General features: G+C 39.2%; 1 protein-coding gene across 3 annotated transcripts in view; it reads left to right on the top strand.

Annotated features, from left to right (window-relative positions):
- PCSK5 (proprotein convertase subtilisin/kexin type 5) overlaps positions 1-14,954 on the top strand; it is a 405,323-nt gene that overhangs the window by 32,404 nt on the left and 357,965 nt on the right. For all 3 annotated transcript variants that reach the window (XM_074330572.2, XM_019736691.3, XM_019736690.3), the window contains exon 2: positions 7,696-7,800. In XM_074330572.2, the coding sequence (XP_074186673.2) occupies positions 7,696-7,800 (105 nt within the window). The remainder of the gene's footprint in view (positions 1-7,695; positions 7,801-14,954) is intronic.

Genomic DNA, 14,954 nt, shown 5'->3' with positions numbered 1-14,954 from the left:
AGGAATCGCATTTGACATTTTAATGAAGGGAAAACAGTATATCTAGCGCTGCCCCTCTAACTTTCTGTCTAAATGGATTTAACAAGTAGAGGTTTCAGACTTGTCAAGTTTGGGCATTGGAAGAGGTTGGTCAGCAAGAGCGATGGTCTTTGTGACTTGGTTCTTTACTTACCTGAGAGTATAGGGAGAAATAGGAGCTGGAGGATAAATTCCAGCCCCAGGTAACTGGGTTCTTGCATCTCCCATTCTCCAAGTCATTCTACAGCTTGTAGAGAAGCAGAAATCAGAAGAGGAGTATTTATAACTTTTGAAATCATGTCATTGAGGTGTCATTTACATACCCCCAAATGCAGCCATTTTTGTGTAAAGTTGGATGAGTTTTAACAAATGCATATACCGTGTGGTGTGCTGATAAATACTAAATAAGTGATTCCTCAGGGGAAAAAAGCCCTAATTTGTAGTTTTGTCAATTTTTCTTGATGTGTAAATACTTCTCTCATTGTTGATTTCAAGTCAATGTGATGTCCTATTATAGAACAGGGTGTTGGGAAAAGAACTCGAAAGCCTGTGGTGAGCTGATTCCATCACACCTAACCAAGCACTTACCACCGATGCCATGACCACCACAATCAAGATACAGAATATTCCCAACACTCCCGAGTTTCTCCAGGCTTTTCCCAATCAGTCCCCACTCCATACCCAGGTTATCACTCAGTGGTCACTATAGATTAACTGTCCTAGAATTTTATATCATTGGAATATACAGTATGGACTTTTTGTGTCAGCATGATGAGCTGTTCTTGTTCATCCATCATATATATATATATATATATATATATATATATATATATATATATATATATATATATTATATTCCTTTTTATTGCTGTGCATTCCATTATAATGGTATATGGATATACCATTATTTATGTATCACCTGTTGATGGACATTTGCATTGTTTCCAGTTTGGGGCTGTTATTAAGGAAGCTGCTATAACATTTGTGTATGAGCTTTTGTTTGGAAATTGGTTTTAATTTCTTTTGGTTAAACCTAGAAATGAAATGTCTGGGTCATGAGGAGGATGTATGCTTCATAAAAAATTACCAAACAATTTTCAAAAGACATTGAACCATTTTACACTCCCACTAGCAAAGTCAGAGAGCTTCAATGCTCCCTAATCTCATTAGAACTTGGTATTTTGAGTCTTTTAAATTTTAGACATAATAGTGCTATTACAATTTTAATTTGCACTTGAGTGTTTTTTCATGTGCTGATTGGCCGTTTGCATATCTTCTTTTGTGAGATGTCCGTTCAAATTTTTGTCCGTTTAAAAAAATTGTGGATTGGAGGTAAATAATTTTTCGAAAGGGAGTGCAGAATGAGAAATGTATGAATTGGAGAGGGTGAGAGGGAAAACGCGGCTGACAAGCAGCCTGAGGGAACTGATAGGTTCTTGACACTTCAGGGTAACCAGATGTCCCAGTTTGCCTGGGACTGCCGTCACAGTTTAAGCACTGAAAAGTCCTGTGTCCCTGGAAATACCTCTGTCCTGGGCAAGCTGGCATGGTTTATCCCCATGCAGAACTGTATATAAATTGCAAACTATATGTCTAGAGTAATTAGACTGGTGAGGGTTTTAGCTGTAGATACAGGTAAGATTGTTAGTGGTGAATGAATTCTGAAAGGTCACAAAGCTCGTCATCAGAGGCAAAGCCAATGTAAAATACGGGTCTTCTGGCTCTCAGTCCTTTGCTGAGAAGTCAGTAGCTTGCTTCTGACATAAGAATTTAGGGACCCAATGAAGGTTCCCTCCTACTGCCAAACAAACAACAAAAAACCCTCCAATGGTTGTTTTTTGAAATTACAAGCACTATGAAGTTATTTGTTTGGCTTAAGTTTTAATTTTCTGATCAAATTAGTTCTTTCTCTGGAAGAACTAAGACATTGAGTCCTACTAGTCATTTACACCTTAGTATAAAATAGCTTGTAAAAAATCCTTACCTAACAACAGAATTTGGTTTGAGAAAGGGTAGTGATAGGAAAAGTTTGCGTATAAGAGTAAGGGACTATCACTAAGGAAGAAAAAGCACAAAAACTTAGAATTGGGAACAAAAGATGGAATTCATCCACTTAGTATTGTGTGTAGAGTTGTATTGTTGGGCAGGGAAGAGTGTGTTACTGTATGTAAGAGGAGCTTAAGAGGGTCAAGAGGGAAGGAATTATTCTCCTTCCTTTATGTGGTCTTAAGGAAAAGGTCGAGCTTTGATTTATCCGCTATTGATCTTATACTTCACATATTCCCATGGTTCCTGATTTATTTGCAAAATGTCCCTATGTTAGTTATGCATTGTTCCTTTTTGTGGCCCTTGTTGCTATTGCATAACATAGTAAACGCAGCCATCTTTTGTTTTAGATTACCCCAGAGGAGCTAGATGGAAGGCCTGCTTATAGATTATATTACTGCTCTGTTTTCATATACTGTCTTTCTTTTGAGTAACTCCCAACATGTTATGACATTTTTCTTTTTAATGTTTATTAAATGCCCTCAGCATGCTCAGTGCTGTTGAAAGAAAAATAAAAGAAAAAGTTCTTGCCAATAAGGGACATGCATATTAATAGATGAGAGACATAAACATGCTTTTAAATATATATATATATATATATATATATATATATATATATATATATATATATATATATAGTCTTGGTAAGTGACAGATTATTTTGTTTGGATGAGGTAGAATAATTGAACAAATGCACCCTATTTTGCTATTGTCTTGCAAAAAAAAATGCATAGAGATGTCTCAGCCTGCAACCTTCGGAACCATAAGTCCAGAAGAATTGGTATTTCAGTTAAGGCAGCATTCAACCATTTTTGCTGAAATTAACCTTACTTTGATACTTACACTAGAGATTTTGAATCACATATAGCTTTAATGTATGCAATTTTAGCAGTTTAAGGATTCTGCTATTCATATCATTCATTCAGCAATCTTTTCTGAGAACCTACTATGTGTCAAGCCATGTACTAGGAGCTAGAAACAAACTGGTGAGCAAAATATGTGTTCCTGCCTCAGTGGAACATACAGGCATATAGGCGGGGACACAGGCATTAAACAAATAATTGTACTAATCAAAGTATGACTACTGGTGTATGTTCCTATGACTCTGTGAGACAATATAATAAAGAAACCTGATCTGGTCTGGGGAGTTTTGAAGACTTCTGACTTGAGGTGAGACATAAAAGATGATGAAGAAGAAAAGAGGTGGAGAGGGTAGTGATAGGAGAGGGTTCTGTCGGTAGAGGAAACAGCAAGCATGACACAGTCCAGGAACTGAAGAAGGCCAGCGTGGCTGGAGTCCCGTAAATTGAGAAGAGGTGTGATTTGAGGAGAGGTTACAGAGGGAGACTGAGCCAGTTCACGCAGGCCATGTAGGTTAGAGGAAGACAATGGTCTTTATTCAGTGTGTTAGGTAAAGCATATGGAACAGTTCCTGCACAGCATAAATGTTGATGTGATATTATTCTGATTTTCTTTTAAAACTACATTATTAAGTAACATTAAATGTTAACTATTAGTATTTATTTTAAGAGCAAAGGGAAGCCACTAACCGATTTTAGGCAAGGGTCTGACATGACATAGCCAAATTTTGTAACCTTTTGTAACCTTATTCTGGCTACTGTGTGGAAAACAGATATGAGAGCGGAGGGTGGTGCAAATGGGTCTGAGAAGACTAGGCGCAAGTATAGTCATCTAATAGGATGTCAGAACAGACACATTGGGACATCCAGTAGCCTGTGGCTCATTGGTGCCTGCAGCCCAGGACTCAAGAGGTACGTAACTTGGAGGATCTCTGAGTTGTACAGTTATGTAAATGTGTAGCTACTTTTTCAGATGCTCTGACCTCTTCAGTTTTCGATATTCAGGGAGCCTAACACTGAATACTTGGTCTACTTGGTAAGGCATTCAGTATAGACAGTTAAAAGCTTATAGAATCAAAGCTTGTAGGAAGGCCGAGCTTTCAGAAATGGCTCCCAAAGCCACACCACAGAATGGGCCTCCATGAGGGCTGCTGCTTCTGCCTCAATCAGGAACCCGAGAAATGAGGAAGCTACCCTCTGTCATCCCTGTAGCTCTTAGCAACAAAACAGGATATGGAAATGGATGCCCAGAAACCTAGCAACCAGACACTAAGATCTCTGCCACAACTACCATTAAACACATCAGTGCCTCCAAGACCATGCCTCAGGATGCTGTGGTGTGTCTTTGCTTGGTAGAGTTTTCATCACCTTCAGAAACCTAGCTTCACTGAGTTCAGCGTTTTTAGCTCTATAGTATAGGAAGCCTCACCAGAAGGATGTTGGAATACTTATGTGCTTATTCATAGGATGCACCATGAAGCTTAACTACATTCATCCTGATGCTAGACGATCAACAAAGATTTACATTTTACCACCCCCCAAGACTAGCCTTGTACATTTGGGTATTTCCAGAGCCTCAACAGCCTTGTATATCAAATGATATTTAATAATAATTTAATGATATTTATCTTCAAGGGCTTTTGGGCGAATGAAGTTAGATATGATAACAGGCAGAAGAGTAGCAAGATACCTGGCACATGGTAGGCATTCAATAAAGGAGCCATCAGTCAATCAATGAACACCATTCCACAACTCTACAGAGGAAACAGAATCCCTGAAAGGTGGAGATACAGTAGAGCTCACTGCTATTGAGACTTAGTGGCCTGAATGGTGGGGCCATTGTACCCATCACATGGAGTTTTGGGAGTATATTTGCCACCCGACAAGTAGATGGGATTTGTGTTGTGTGCTATTTCATTTATTTGTTTGTGTTATTTCTTTCATTTTTAATTAGAAAATAATGCATGCACATAAACAATGAAAAGAAAATTCCTCTTTTCAGTTTCTCGAGTATCCTCCCAGAAATATCCTGTGCCTAGGAGCATAAATATAATATGCATTCTTCCTTTTTCTCCTAAAAACATTGAGTCATATTGTATACATATTTTGCAACTATATTTACTCACGACATTGGAAATCAATCACCTATTGATGGCAGCTAGTCATTTGTTTTTTTTCTTGTAGAAAATTTGCTCTAACATCCACTTATAAATAGATATAAGTGACTATATCTGTACAATAAATTTTTAAAAGTGGAAAGGATGGGTCAAAGGTTAGTTCTGTTTATAATTTTATTGATGTTACCAAAATGCTCTCAAAACTCGTCCCAGATTATGCTCTTTACAAATCCTGTATAAACTCTGTCTGTGCCTATATCCTTGCCAATAGCATATCATCAACCCTTTTTGTTTTTGCCAATGAAATAAGGTAATTAAAGAGATGACACCTAGACCCAGAGGCATCCTAACCAAGGAATAGAGCTGACGGGTTAATTACAGGGTAGGAGGTGAGAGAAGTTGGGATTTAAATGGAAATTTATAAGGGAGACTTATAACCTTCTCAGATTTACTACGTACCAGGCAATGACTTGACCAGGCAATACATCTGTTCCTACTACATTCAGTCCTTATAACCACACTAGCCCATAAATATTATTATCCCCTGTTTGACTCTGACGCCGATCTCTGTCCTCTATACCTCCTGTGTCCTTCTTATTTTACAGTGGAGGAAACAAAGGCCCATGAAGGTTAAGTGATGTATCCAAGATCCCAGAGCAAGTTAAGTCAGGAAAAGGGTTCCATTTTCCATCTCCCTATACACACTACATTATTCCAGGATTCTAGTCAGTACCAATGAGGCCTCAAAGGACCTGAATATATCTTCAATGTGTGTTTCATCCATAGCTTGAACTTAGTAAAGTTGAAGTCACTCATTTCCTGTATTCAACGAGCTTCCATTAGAGTGGAGTGGACTTCAGCACAGTGGCATTTTTCACATTGGCGACAGGTTCTTCCTCAGCGATTCTAAGTTCCTTTCCACAAGAACTGCTTTATTTTCTTAAGGAGCACTCTTGACAAAAGCAACATGAGGTGAAAACGCTAAGCTTTTCGGGATTTTAAGATTTTCTTATAAAGTATTACGTGGCCCCTTTAATTCTACCCTTAGTCCTCCGGAATCTTAAAATTGTCCTGTAAATCCCTCCTTGAAACACTTTTGGAGACTGGGACTGGCATTGGTGCCATCTTCCTCATTGTTTGCTGCTGTTTCAGAGTCTAGGATCACTGAGATTAGTGGTTTCAGCTGGGGTTTCCTTGTTTTTGTTCCATACGTTTTTGTTTTCAGAGTCTAGGCTCTTTTCTGTGTGCATTTGGGCAGTTTCTACTTCGGTAAAAAATGTGAGACTTCAGACGTTCAGTTTTAATGATGATTAGAGACATTCAATTAGTACATAAAGTCCCACTGAGATGACTCTTAAATAGCACAGAAATTGGGTTGATCATCCTTATTGGAAATGTATGTGCGGGGGGGGGGGGGGCATTGACTGAAAATGTGATGGAAAGATGGAAATAAGAAAGAAACCTTTTATCTGGAAAAATTAAGCGGGGCCAATGCCTTCTCTTTTTTAAAATTAGGAAAGCCTAACTTTTGAATGGTCCCAATTGGAAAACACTCTGATGGTGGTCATTCTTTTAGGGCAAAGCCGTGGGGTTCTGGAAAAATAGCCACTTAATGTATTTGCCCAAAGCAAGGGAAGTGTCAGTGTCAAAAAATGGAATTTGAGAGCTACAGTGATCTTAGAAAATAGCTAACCCAAAGTCCAATTTTATAGAAATGGAAACCAAGACATAGTAAGTATATGTGATTTAGCCAAGGAGCCACTTCTGGTGTCAGCTAGAACTAGAGCCAAGCTCTCCTTGTCTTCATTTGTTGTATTATTCAATTCCCATTATGTGATCCACATTTTATAATCTGCTGAGAGAATCTGATTGTTTGGGATTTTGTTCATTTATTTTCCTAAAGTGGACAGGGACTTACTTTCAAAGCTATCTATCTGAAACAGAACTAACTGCTTTTCACTAAAGAATGGGGTACACAAATGAGAAGACTCATTTGTTAAAGAAATGGTTAAGGTAAAATGAATTGAACTATTTTTACACAGGAAGCTTAGTTGATTGGTAAGATGTATGATCTTTGTTTTGTTTTAGAAATTGCCATTCCACTTTTAGTTTTGCAATAAATGAAAAAATGATATGTATTTATACTGTCTATTGAAGTCAGGAAACAAATTAAGTAGTGTTTTCTTTGTGAATGATCAACTACTTAGGACTCGTTTCAAACTAATGGTATAAATAATCTAACAAGGTTCTTCATTGTAAATTTCTCAAAGCAAACACATTACAATGTGTTTTTATAACTAGATAACTATTTGATTTTTTTCTCTTTCCCACCTTTGGATATAGCGTGATATAGAATTACTTAAAATGCTGAACATAAATTGAACGTTAAAAGGGAGCTATGGAGAGGCTAAGCTGCCACATTATAAACTTTAGTTCCGCCGTCAGTGCCTGAAGGACACTCCACTTCATATTACGTGTCCGTCTTCTGGAAAATGATCACCAAGTTTCAAGTAACATTTAAGCAGAGCAGGCAACTGCATAATTTATGGACCTTTTTTGTTTTGTGTTCTTATTTTAATGAAAAACAGCAAAATAGAAGACTGTTCTCATAAATTAACTTGCTTTCTTTTGTTCTTTCCCATCTATCTTTGCAGATTGGGGCCCTGAAGGACTACTACCACTTCTACCATAGCAGGACGATTAAAAGGTCAGTTCTCTCAAGCAGAGGAACCCACAGTTTCATTTCAATGGAACCAAAGGTAAGAAGAACCACCTGGGTGGGGACCAATAAGCAAAGCTCCTGCATTTTTCATTGGTAATATCACACTAGGAACTGATGGCCAGCATAAAGGCTCAACTTTCAAGAGCTGTCATACTATCCTTTGGTCCAGTGTTTTGCTTCCTCTTCAGACAAAAATAGGCAATGGCTTGATTTATACTGAAGTGCCATTATCATCCCAGTTGTAGAATAGCGCAAGTGTCAAAAGTATGGGTTCTCATGAAGAAATGAGAAGGAGTGTATGTGGAGAGATTAAGACGTATTGAAGTATTAAGAATACCACACTATCTTACCTATTTGCATGCAGATCTGAGGCCTTATCTGAACTCCATAGAGGGGTCTCTTCCAGAACCCTCAGATCAGGCTTTGTTCACCATGAATCCTGTGATTTCAGCTGGCATTGATAGAGCCCTGTCATTGGCAGCCCAAGAAATAGACCACGTCTGGGAGAAGAGGTTTAATGAGCAGAGCAGGGGTAGGAGCCAGCTCCTACTGTTGGGGGCTCACCAGGTATTTTTCTTACACATTATCTTTCCTCCTAGTCTTTGGGTTAGATAGACAACATATCCCTGGGAGCACCTAGAAGGAGGTATGATATGTTCTCCCACTCCATTTCAGAGAGGTGGGACAGCTTTGAATGGGGAGATAGGAAGCTAACGGGTGTTGAGGACAAATAAACTAATAACTGGCAACCAAAACTCTGAGAATGTGTTAAATATCTGTTCTTACTAAGTTAGAGGAAGGGACTGACTCTGACAGAGAACTATTTGGCCTCCCAGACGTGGCCAGTAAAGAGGAAATGAGGGTAGCTGTACCAACCTGCCCTTCCTCTGTGGCTCACTGTTTATTATTTACTGATTGGGAAGGGACTTTTTTTATTTTAACCCATTATGATTTGGATTTACCATATGAGCTTATTTTCTAATAAATTGGTGAACAAGTCCCTACCAGTGAGCATAGCAATCCCACCTAGAGATTCCTTAAAAATTACATTCCTCATTAAAGCAAAAAGGTGTATATTTGAATTAATATGCAAATCAGGTTTGCAGTTTGGGGCGCTGCCCTTTGTTATGTGCCATGGTTTACCTTTTTAAATTTTTTTCTGGAACATTAGAGTGTTTGTGGTTGTGAAATTGTATCTTGGTGGTAAGGAAAAGCATATTTGTTGTAGATCCCAATTTTCTGGGGCTTATAGGAACTTCCCCTAATATTTACACTCCTGTGGCCTGTGGATTATTTTCTTCCCCTTCATCTCTATTTAGAATTAAATGTTTCTGGAAAAGTAATCTGTTACAAGGTTTTTGAATTAGCTAAATTTTCAAAGCAAAGTCACGTTTTTTAATCTCTTAAACAACTTTTTCAAAGCTTTCTAGAACTTTGGAAATTAAAATTCCAGTTTCAGATCTCATAAGCGTAGTCAATGTGAATTTGAAAAACCAAGCACGAGTTGGTTTGGGAAGTAACAACAGAATGTAACGAGGTATTCTGTACATGATGAAGGCTTTACTGAATACAGAGCTATTCAATCCTTAACGTTATCCTGGGGGAATCTCGGTCTTCATTTCTTCTTAACTCAGTGCATCAAATAGCTTATGCAGGATCCAAGAGAGACCTTGGATGCTGGGACAAACAGTACCTGGAATGTATAACCTTCTTCTCCCAGTCCGGAGAGCAGGGTCATTACAGACCAACCCTAGGGTACATGCTCAATTCTCTTTCCTCCTCAATAAAAAGGACACCCAGGGAAGAACCATATCTTACTCTTCATTCTGATGCCTCCTGCCTTTCATTCCCACCCAGCCATTTATAGAAGAGGGCCACAATGCTACCAACTTTGCAGACGGAGTACCACAGTGTCATGCGGGGTCTCTGGTCCCACTCTCCATGTAAGAACGCAGGAGATGGTGAGGCCAAAAAGAAACACCAATGGAGCCATAGTAGGGGAGTCATACCACTATATTCTTGCTGGCGGCTGGGTTGGAGATACAGGAAGCAGGAGCCACACGATCCGCAATCTGCTATCTGCTTCTCTTCCAACCAACCAACAAACCCCCTAGCATAGCCACGGCAGTTATATTAGTGGCTAATGGCTACCCAGTAACAGCTGATGGCCACCCAGCCACAGTGGATGGCCATCTGATTATAGCTGATGGCCATATAATAACCGAGCCAGTACCTTTCCACATGAGGCCAAGAGCCTGGAAACTGCTCTCTGGGTCTCTGTCCCCACACACAGATTGGGATTTGCCCATAATTTCTTTCAGATGTTTCTTTAAGTTCATTCATTGGCCATTTCTTGAGCCTCTAGTGTATATCAGGACCTGTGTTAGGCTCTGGGGATTTGAAGACATAGTGGTACCAGCAGGGAGTTCAGTGCCGGGCCTCCCTCAGTAGTTTTCAGGGAAACCCAGGACATTACAATGCTTCTCAGTGTTGGCAATGGGGGAACAGAGAGGTGGGGGGGGGCACTATATTCCTTCTGTTTCTCTAGTTCCCTCCTCATAAAGCTCAGACCCACTTAGGTTATTATTATTAATTTTTAATTTTGAAAAACTTTTTATTCAGAGAAATTGCAAAAATGTTGTAAGGAATTATTGAATACACTTCCCAGAGTCCCCAAATGTTAACATTGACATTTTACCATACTTACTTGATCATGTTCTCATTCTTCTATCTATACACATGTATACACATGCATACATGTATGTAAGTATGGGTATATATGTATACTTTTTTTCTGAAAACTTGGAAGAAAATTACAGACACAATGCTTCTTTAATTCCATGTATTTCACTGTATATTTACTAAAACCAAGGGTATTCTTTATATAACCAGAAGTACAACAGTCAACATTCTGGTAAAAATCTGGCTACAAACATTGATTCAATATTATTATCTAATCAACAGATTTTATTGAAATTTTACCAATTGTCTCTTTTCTGGGCCAGGATCACATCTAAATGTCATTTTGTTGAAGTCTCCTTTGAATACGCTGTTATACTTCCTTCTGTTTTCTTTCTTTTTTTTTCATTCATGAGCTACAACTTTTTTGACGATAACAGGCCAGTTATTTGGTAGAATATCTGCTCTCGTGATTAGATTCAGGTTTAGCAAGAACACCGGGGAAATGCTGTGTTCTCAGTGCATTACATCAGGAGGAACACGATGTTGATTTGTTTCATGGCTCATGATTTTAACTTTGATCACCTGGTTATAGTGTATCTGCAAGTTTTCTCTCCTTTAAAATGAATGTTTTCCCATTCCTAATTAATCAATGTTTTGGAGACACTTTGAGACCACTACATACACTTGCACAGGTTGATGTGTTTTTTCACTCCCAGTTGATCTCATTGGGAATGTGAAGCAAGTGTAGGTGTGACTTGCCTTATTAGGCAGATCTCCTTTTCTTTAATCTTAGGCATGTGTATGGTGGGTGATTTGTGTGACAGAGTGGAGGCACATTTGTGATTTTGGGTGATGCGACCATGTGAAATAGCTTGGTGGAAAAGACTGGTGATACGTAAAGTTGTTTTTGATCATCCTTTCCTGGAGAAATGGAAAACACACTAAGCAGATCTAGGCGTATACTTGCTGTTTTAAATTGTGTGGCTCCTTCCGCACCCCCTTCCCACCCCCCAGTGCTTTTGTTTTTATTCAGAGGGTTCTAAAAAGGAAATCCAAAGGTAGCAACATTGTAAGAACAATCCCCCTGGTACTAAGAAAGTACTGTGGTCAGTTGGGGCATGAGCCTGGAGAACAAGAATAGCCTGGTTCCTATATGTTAACATTATGCTATCTATGATTAGCTTTTTAAATGACAGAAATTCACAGACTTCTGCTAAGATAGCATTGCTAGTACAGTAATAAGAGTTTTGCAGAAAGTGTTGGTACAGTATTACAGCAGTCAGACCAGTGAGTCTTACACTTTTCTTATCTATGTCTTTCTTTTGGACTGACTAACTTTTCTCCAGGACACCTAAGCTAAATTCCAGAAACTTCAGACTTGCGTGAATATTCTCAGAAGCCTCTCTTTAATCTGTACAGAAATGTTTGCCAGCTCTGTGGCATTTTGGTCAAGGAGGGTGGTATCTATTGGAATGCTCTGGAATGAAAGACCTTTGTGGCTCTTTAGCTTCCCATGCTGACCTGGCTGGGGGCAGAGAAGATCAGTTTCTTTCATTCTCCTCCTTACCCAGAACAGAAAAACCACAATACTACATTTTCTACTATAGTAGCCTTAAAAAATAAATAAATAATAAACTGCCATTAAGTTAGGCACCCATGTCTTAATTAACTACACCCACATGTAGTTAATACACAAGCACAGCTTGTTTTGCCCATTAGATTTTATCTTAAAGCTTCTGGCTTTTCAACCTCTTATCTTTTCTAAAACATTTTCTGCCTTCAACTCTATTTACAGATCAGTTTTTATCCATATCTAGGATAGAATCAGCCCCTGCTATGGGGTCCGCGATGGGCATCTCTCCTATCTTATTTCTGCCTAAAGTTCATGTTCAGTCACCTTGCCTCCTCACCTGGCTGTGTATGGCTGTGTATCTCTATGGAGAAACTATTCATGTAACATTATTTCTCGCAGAATCATAGGCTCCTTAGAATCAGACGTACCTCTTTCCTATCCAATGCTGGCACGCCCTCCATCATACACCTAGGAGGAATTTTTTTCAGATCTGTTAAGTGTGTCCAATGACAAAGCATTCAGTACTAGACAAGGCAAATGTTTCTTTAATCAAAGAGATTTAAATTGTTGAGTAATAATCTACTTGCCTGTAATTTCTACCAATTAGATCTGTTTTTGCTATCCAGACTTATACATCAGTTCTCTTAAATATGTGAAACCCCTCACTTATTGTCCTGGAACAGCAATTGTCCCTCTGTAACTATGACTCAGAAATAAGTGGAAGGGTTTAGCTCACAAAGGTATTACCTATTTGTTACGTATATACATAAGCCATTTCCTCTGATGAGAATTTTAAAGCAGAGCATCTGTACCATGACAAGTAAACAGGTATAGGAAAAGAATAGGAGAGAAATGAAGTGATTGGAGGTAGTTAGCAAGATCAGATGAAATCAGACCTGTGAAAGAAGAAAGGTAAATTTAAGTTCCTTACTAATCCAGGTGGTATCTATTGTGACCAACATTTGATGTTCAGGTGCCTGGAGTTTCTCTTTTTGTCTCAAGAGTGAAGTACATGTGTTGGAATAAGCGTACAGGAGTCCCTCACTGTACATGACTGCCATGTTCCTGAAAAGCTGAACAAATCTACCTCTTATCAGTCAAACCCCCGTCTCCATGGATTCACTTTATAATTTCAGAATTTCATCTGCACTGCTGATTGATCTGTAATTGATCCATGGAGACAACCAGTACATTTGCTATCTCTTAACCCTGAGACAAATCATTTATAAGTTGTTTACATGTACCTGATCTACGAGTAGGCCTTTGGTGGTAAAGAAACCTTCTCTAGTAAGAAATATATGCTCAGAAGTATCTGCGCTCAATCTTACCTGGTTCCTATGCATGAATCACAGCCGTGTGTTTTTATTAATACGATTCCATTTGGCCTTAATGCAGCTGCAAAATTTGTTTCACCCTGAGTTCCAGCGCTTCGTGTTTAGGCCACTGCTCCCGCCATTCTCTCTCACCTCACCTGTCCTCATTCCAGCTGGTGCTCCTGAGGGTTGCTTTCCTTAGTAGGTTAATTTTCTGCTTTTCGGTTTTTAATGTGATAATAGCTTCGTGGTTTGCCTCTCTTGTGTGAAGTGCAGCTGTATCATATCACATTCCTGAGTCTGTGTTCATCCAGCTGTGCGGGATGAGAGTGGCTGTGTTCTTACAGGCAGGTACCTGAGGCTTTATGTTGCTAGCATATGTACATAACCGTGGTCCCTGCATGTTTGCCTCTCAGTGTCTCGCCAGTGAATGCAAGTGGTTACCCAGTATCTGGAGGATGCCTTGAATTCTTCTGGAAACAGTATGGGCTTGGATCCAATGATGAGCAGAAAGGATGAGGATATGGTGGCTAAGAGGCGTATTGGGGGGCTCTCTTCCTCCAGGATACTTTCTTTACCACCTTTTCGCCAGCGATGAAATGCAACCATTATAATAAATTTCTGTCTTTATCTTTTGATAGCATTTCTGCATCGTTGAAAACCCCACTAGAAAGTATACACTCTTGGGTGAAGTTTGCAGCCATGATTTTGCAGCCTTTGATGCACTTATGGTGACAAAATAGCTAGGAGTATGGGAGAGATGGGAGGAAGTATGTGGGTGCAGGTCCCATCATGTTCCCCAACTCTCCATCTTTTCTGTCTTGTTTCCATTCTCCCAGATGTCTGGATGGTCAGAAACCTGACTCAGATTGTATGCTGCTGGGTTATCTGGTGGGAAAGTTTGTGTCACTACCCAAATCCCTTATAGATATGAATGAATTAAAAAAAATAAATTCTCAGCTATTTTGGAAAGGTTGCCAAATCTTTATTAGAGAACACTTGGCAGTACTTCATCTGGAAAGGTTATAAACTTAAACATGACTACAGTGAAAGTGCAGATAACAAGAATGAGTGAGATGGGCCACATGTAAAATAATTGGGCATACAGCAAAGTGTATAACCCTTGCTATGTGTGAGGGAGCAGACGCCACTGAGCTGCACCTGTTGTCAAGTTGACAAGCTGGCTCGGTGTTTCGAATTCAAAAGAACTGGCACGTCTAGATTTTTACATAACATTTCTCGATTTGAAGTGTTGCCAAATAATTCAAAAGTTGTAAAATACTTGTGTGGGCAAAAGAAAACACATCTGAGGGGCATCCCAATTTGTGATCCCCTTGAATAGGCTGTGTCGGGAGAAAGGGAAGAAGCATACAAGACGGATATCAGCACGTTCCTGCCTTTGCTTTGGTCTCACCCTCACCTGACACCTGTTTTCATTCTGTCATTCATGCTCCATATTGGAGTGGCTCAAATGTGATATTTCTCTGGGTTAGGCTCTAAATTGAAATGCAAATATCTTGTAGGCATAAATAAAAGGCTCAGGTCATTCAAATTCTGAAGCAAAGGCTATGGTGGGTGAAGACAGGGTGGAGGAGCTTGTGGGGGAGCTTCTGTTATGCTTTG

Source organism: Rhinolophus sinicus, chromosome 16 (assembly GCF_057876585.1).
Source record: "Rhinolophus sinicus isolate RSI-liver-muscle chromosome 16, RSI-T2T, whole genome shotgun sequence".
NCBI classification, from domain to species: domain Eukaryota; kingdom Metazoa; phylum Chordata; class Mammalia; order Chiroptera; family Rhinolophidae; genus Rhinolophus; species Rhinolophus sinicus.
This window is presented reverse-complemented; position numbering and strand designations above follow the sequence as displayed.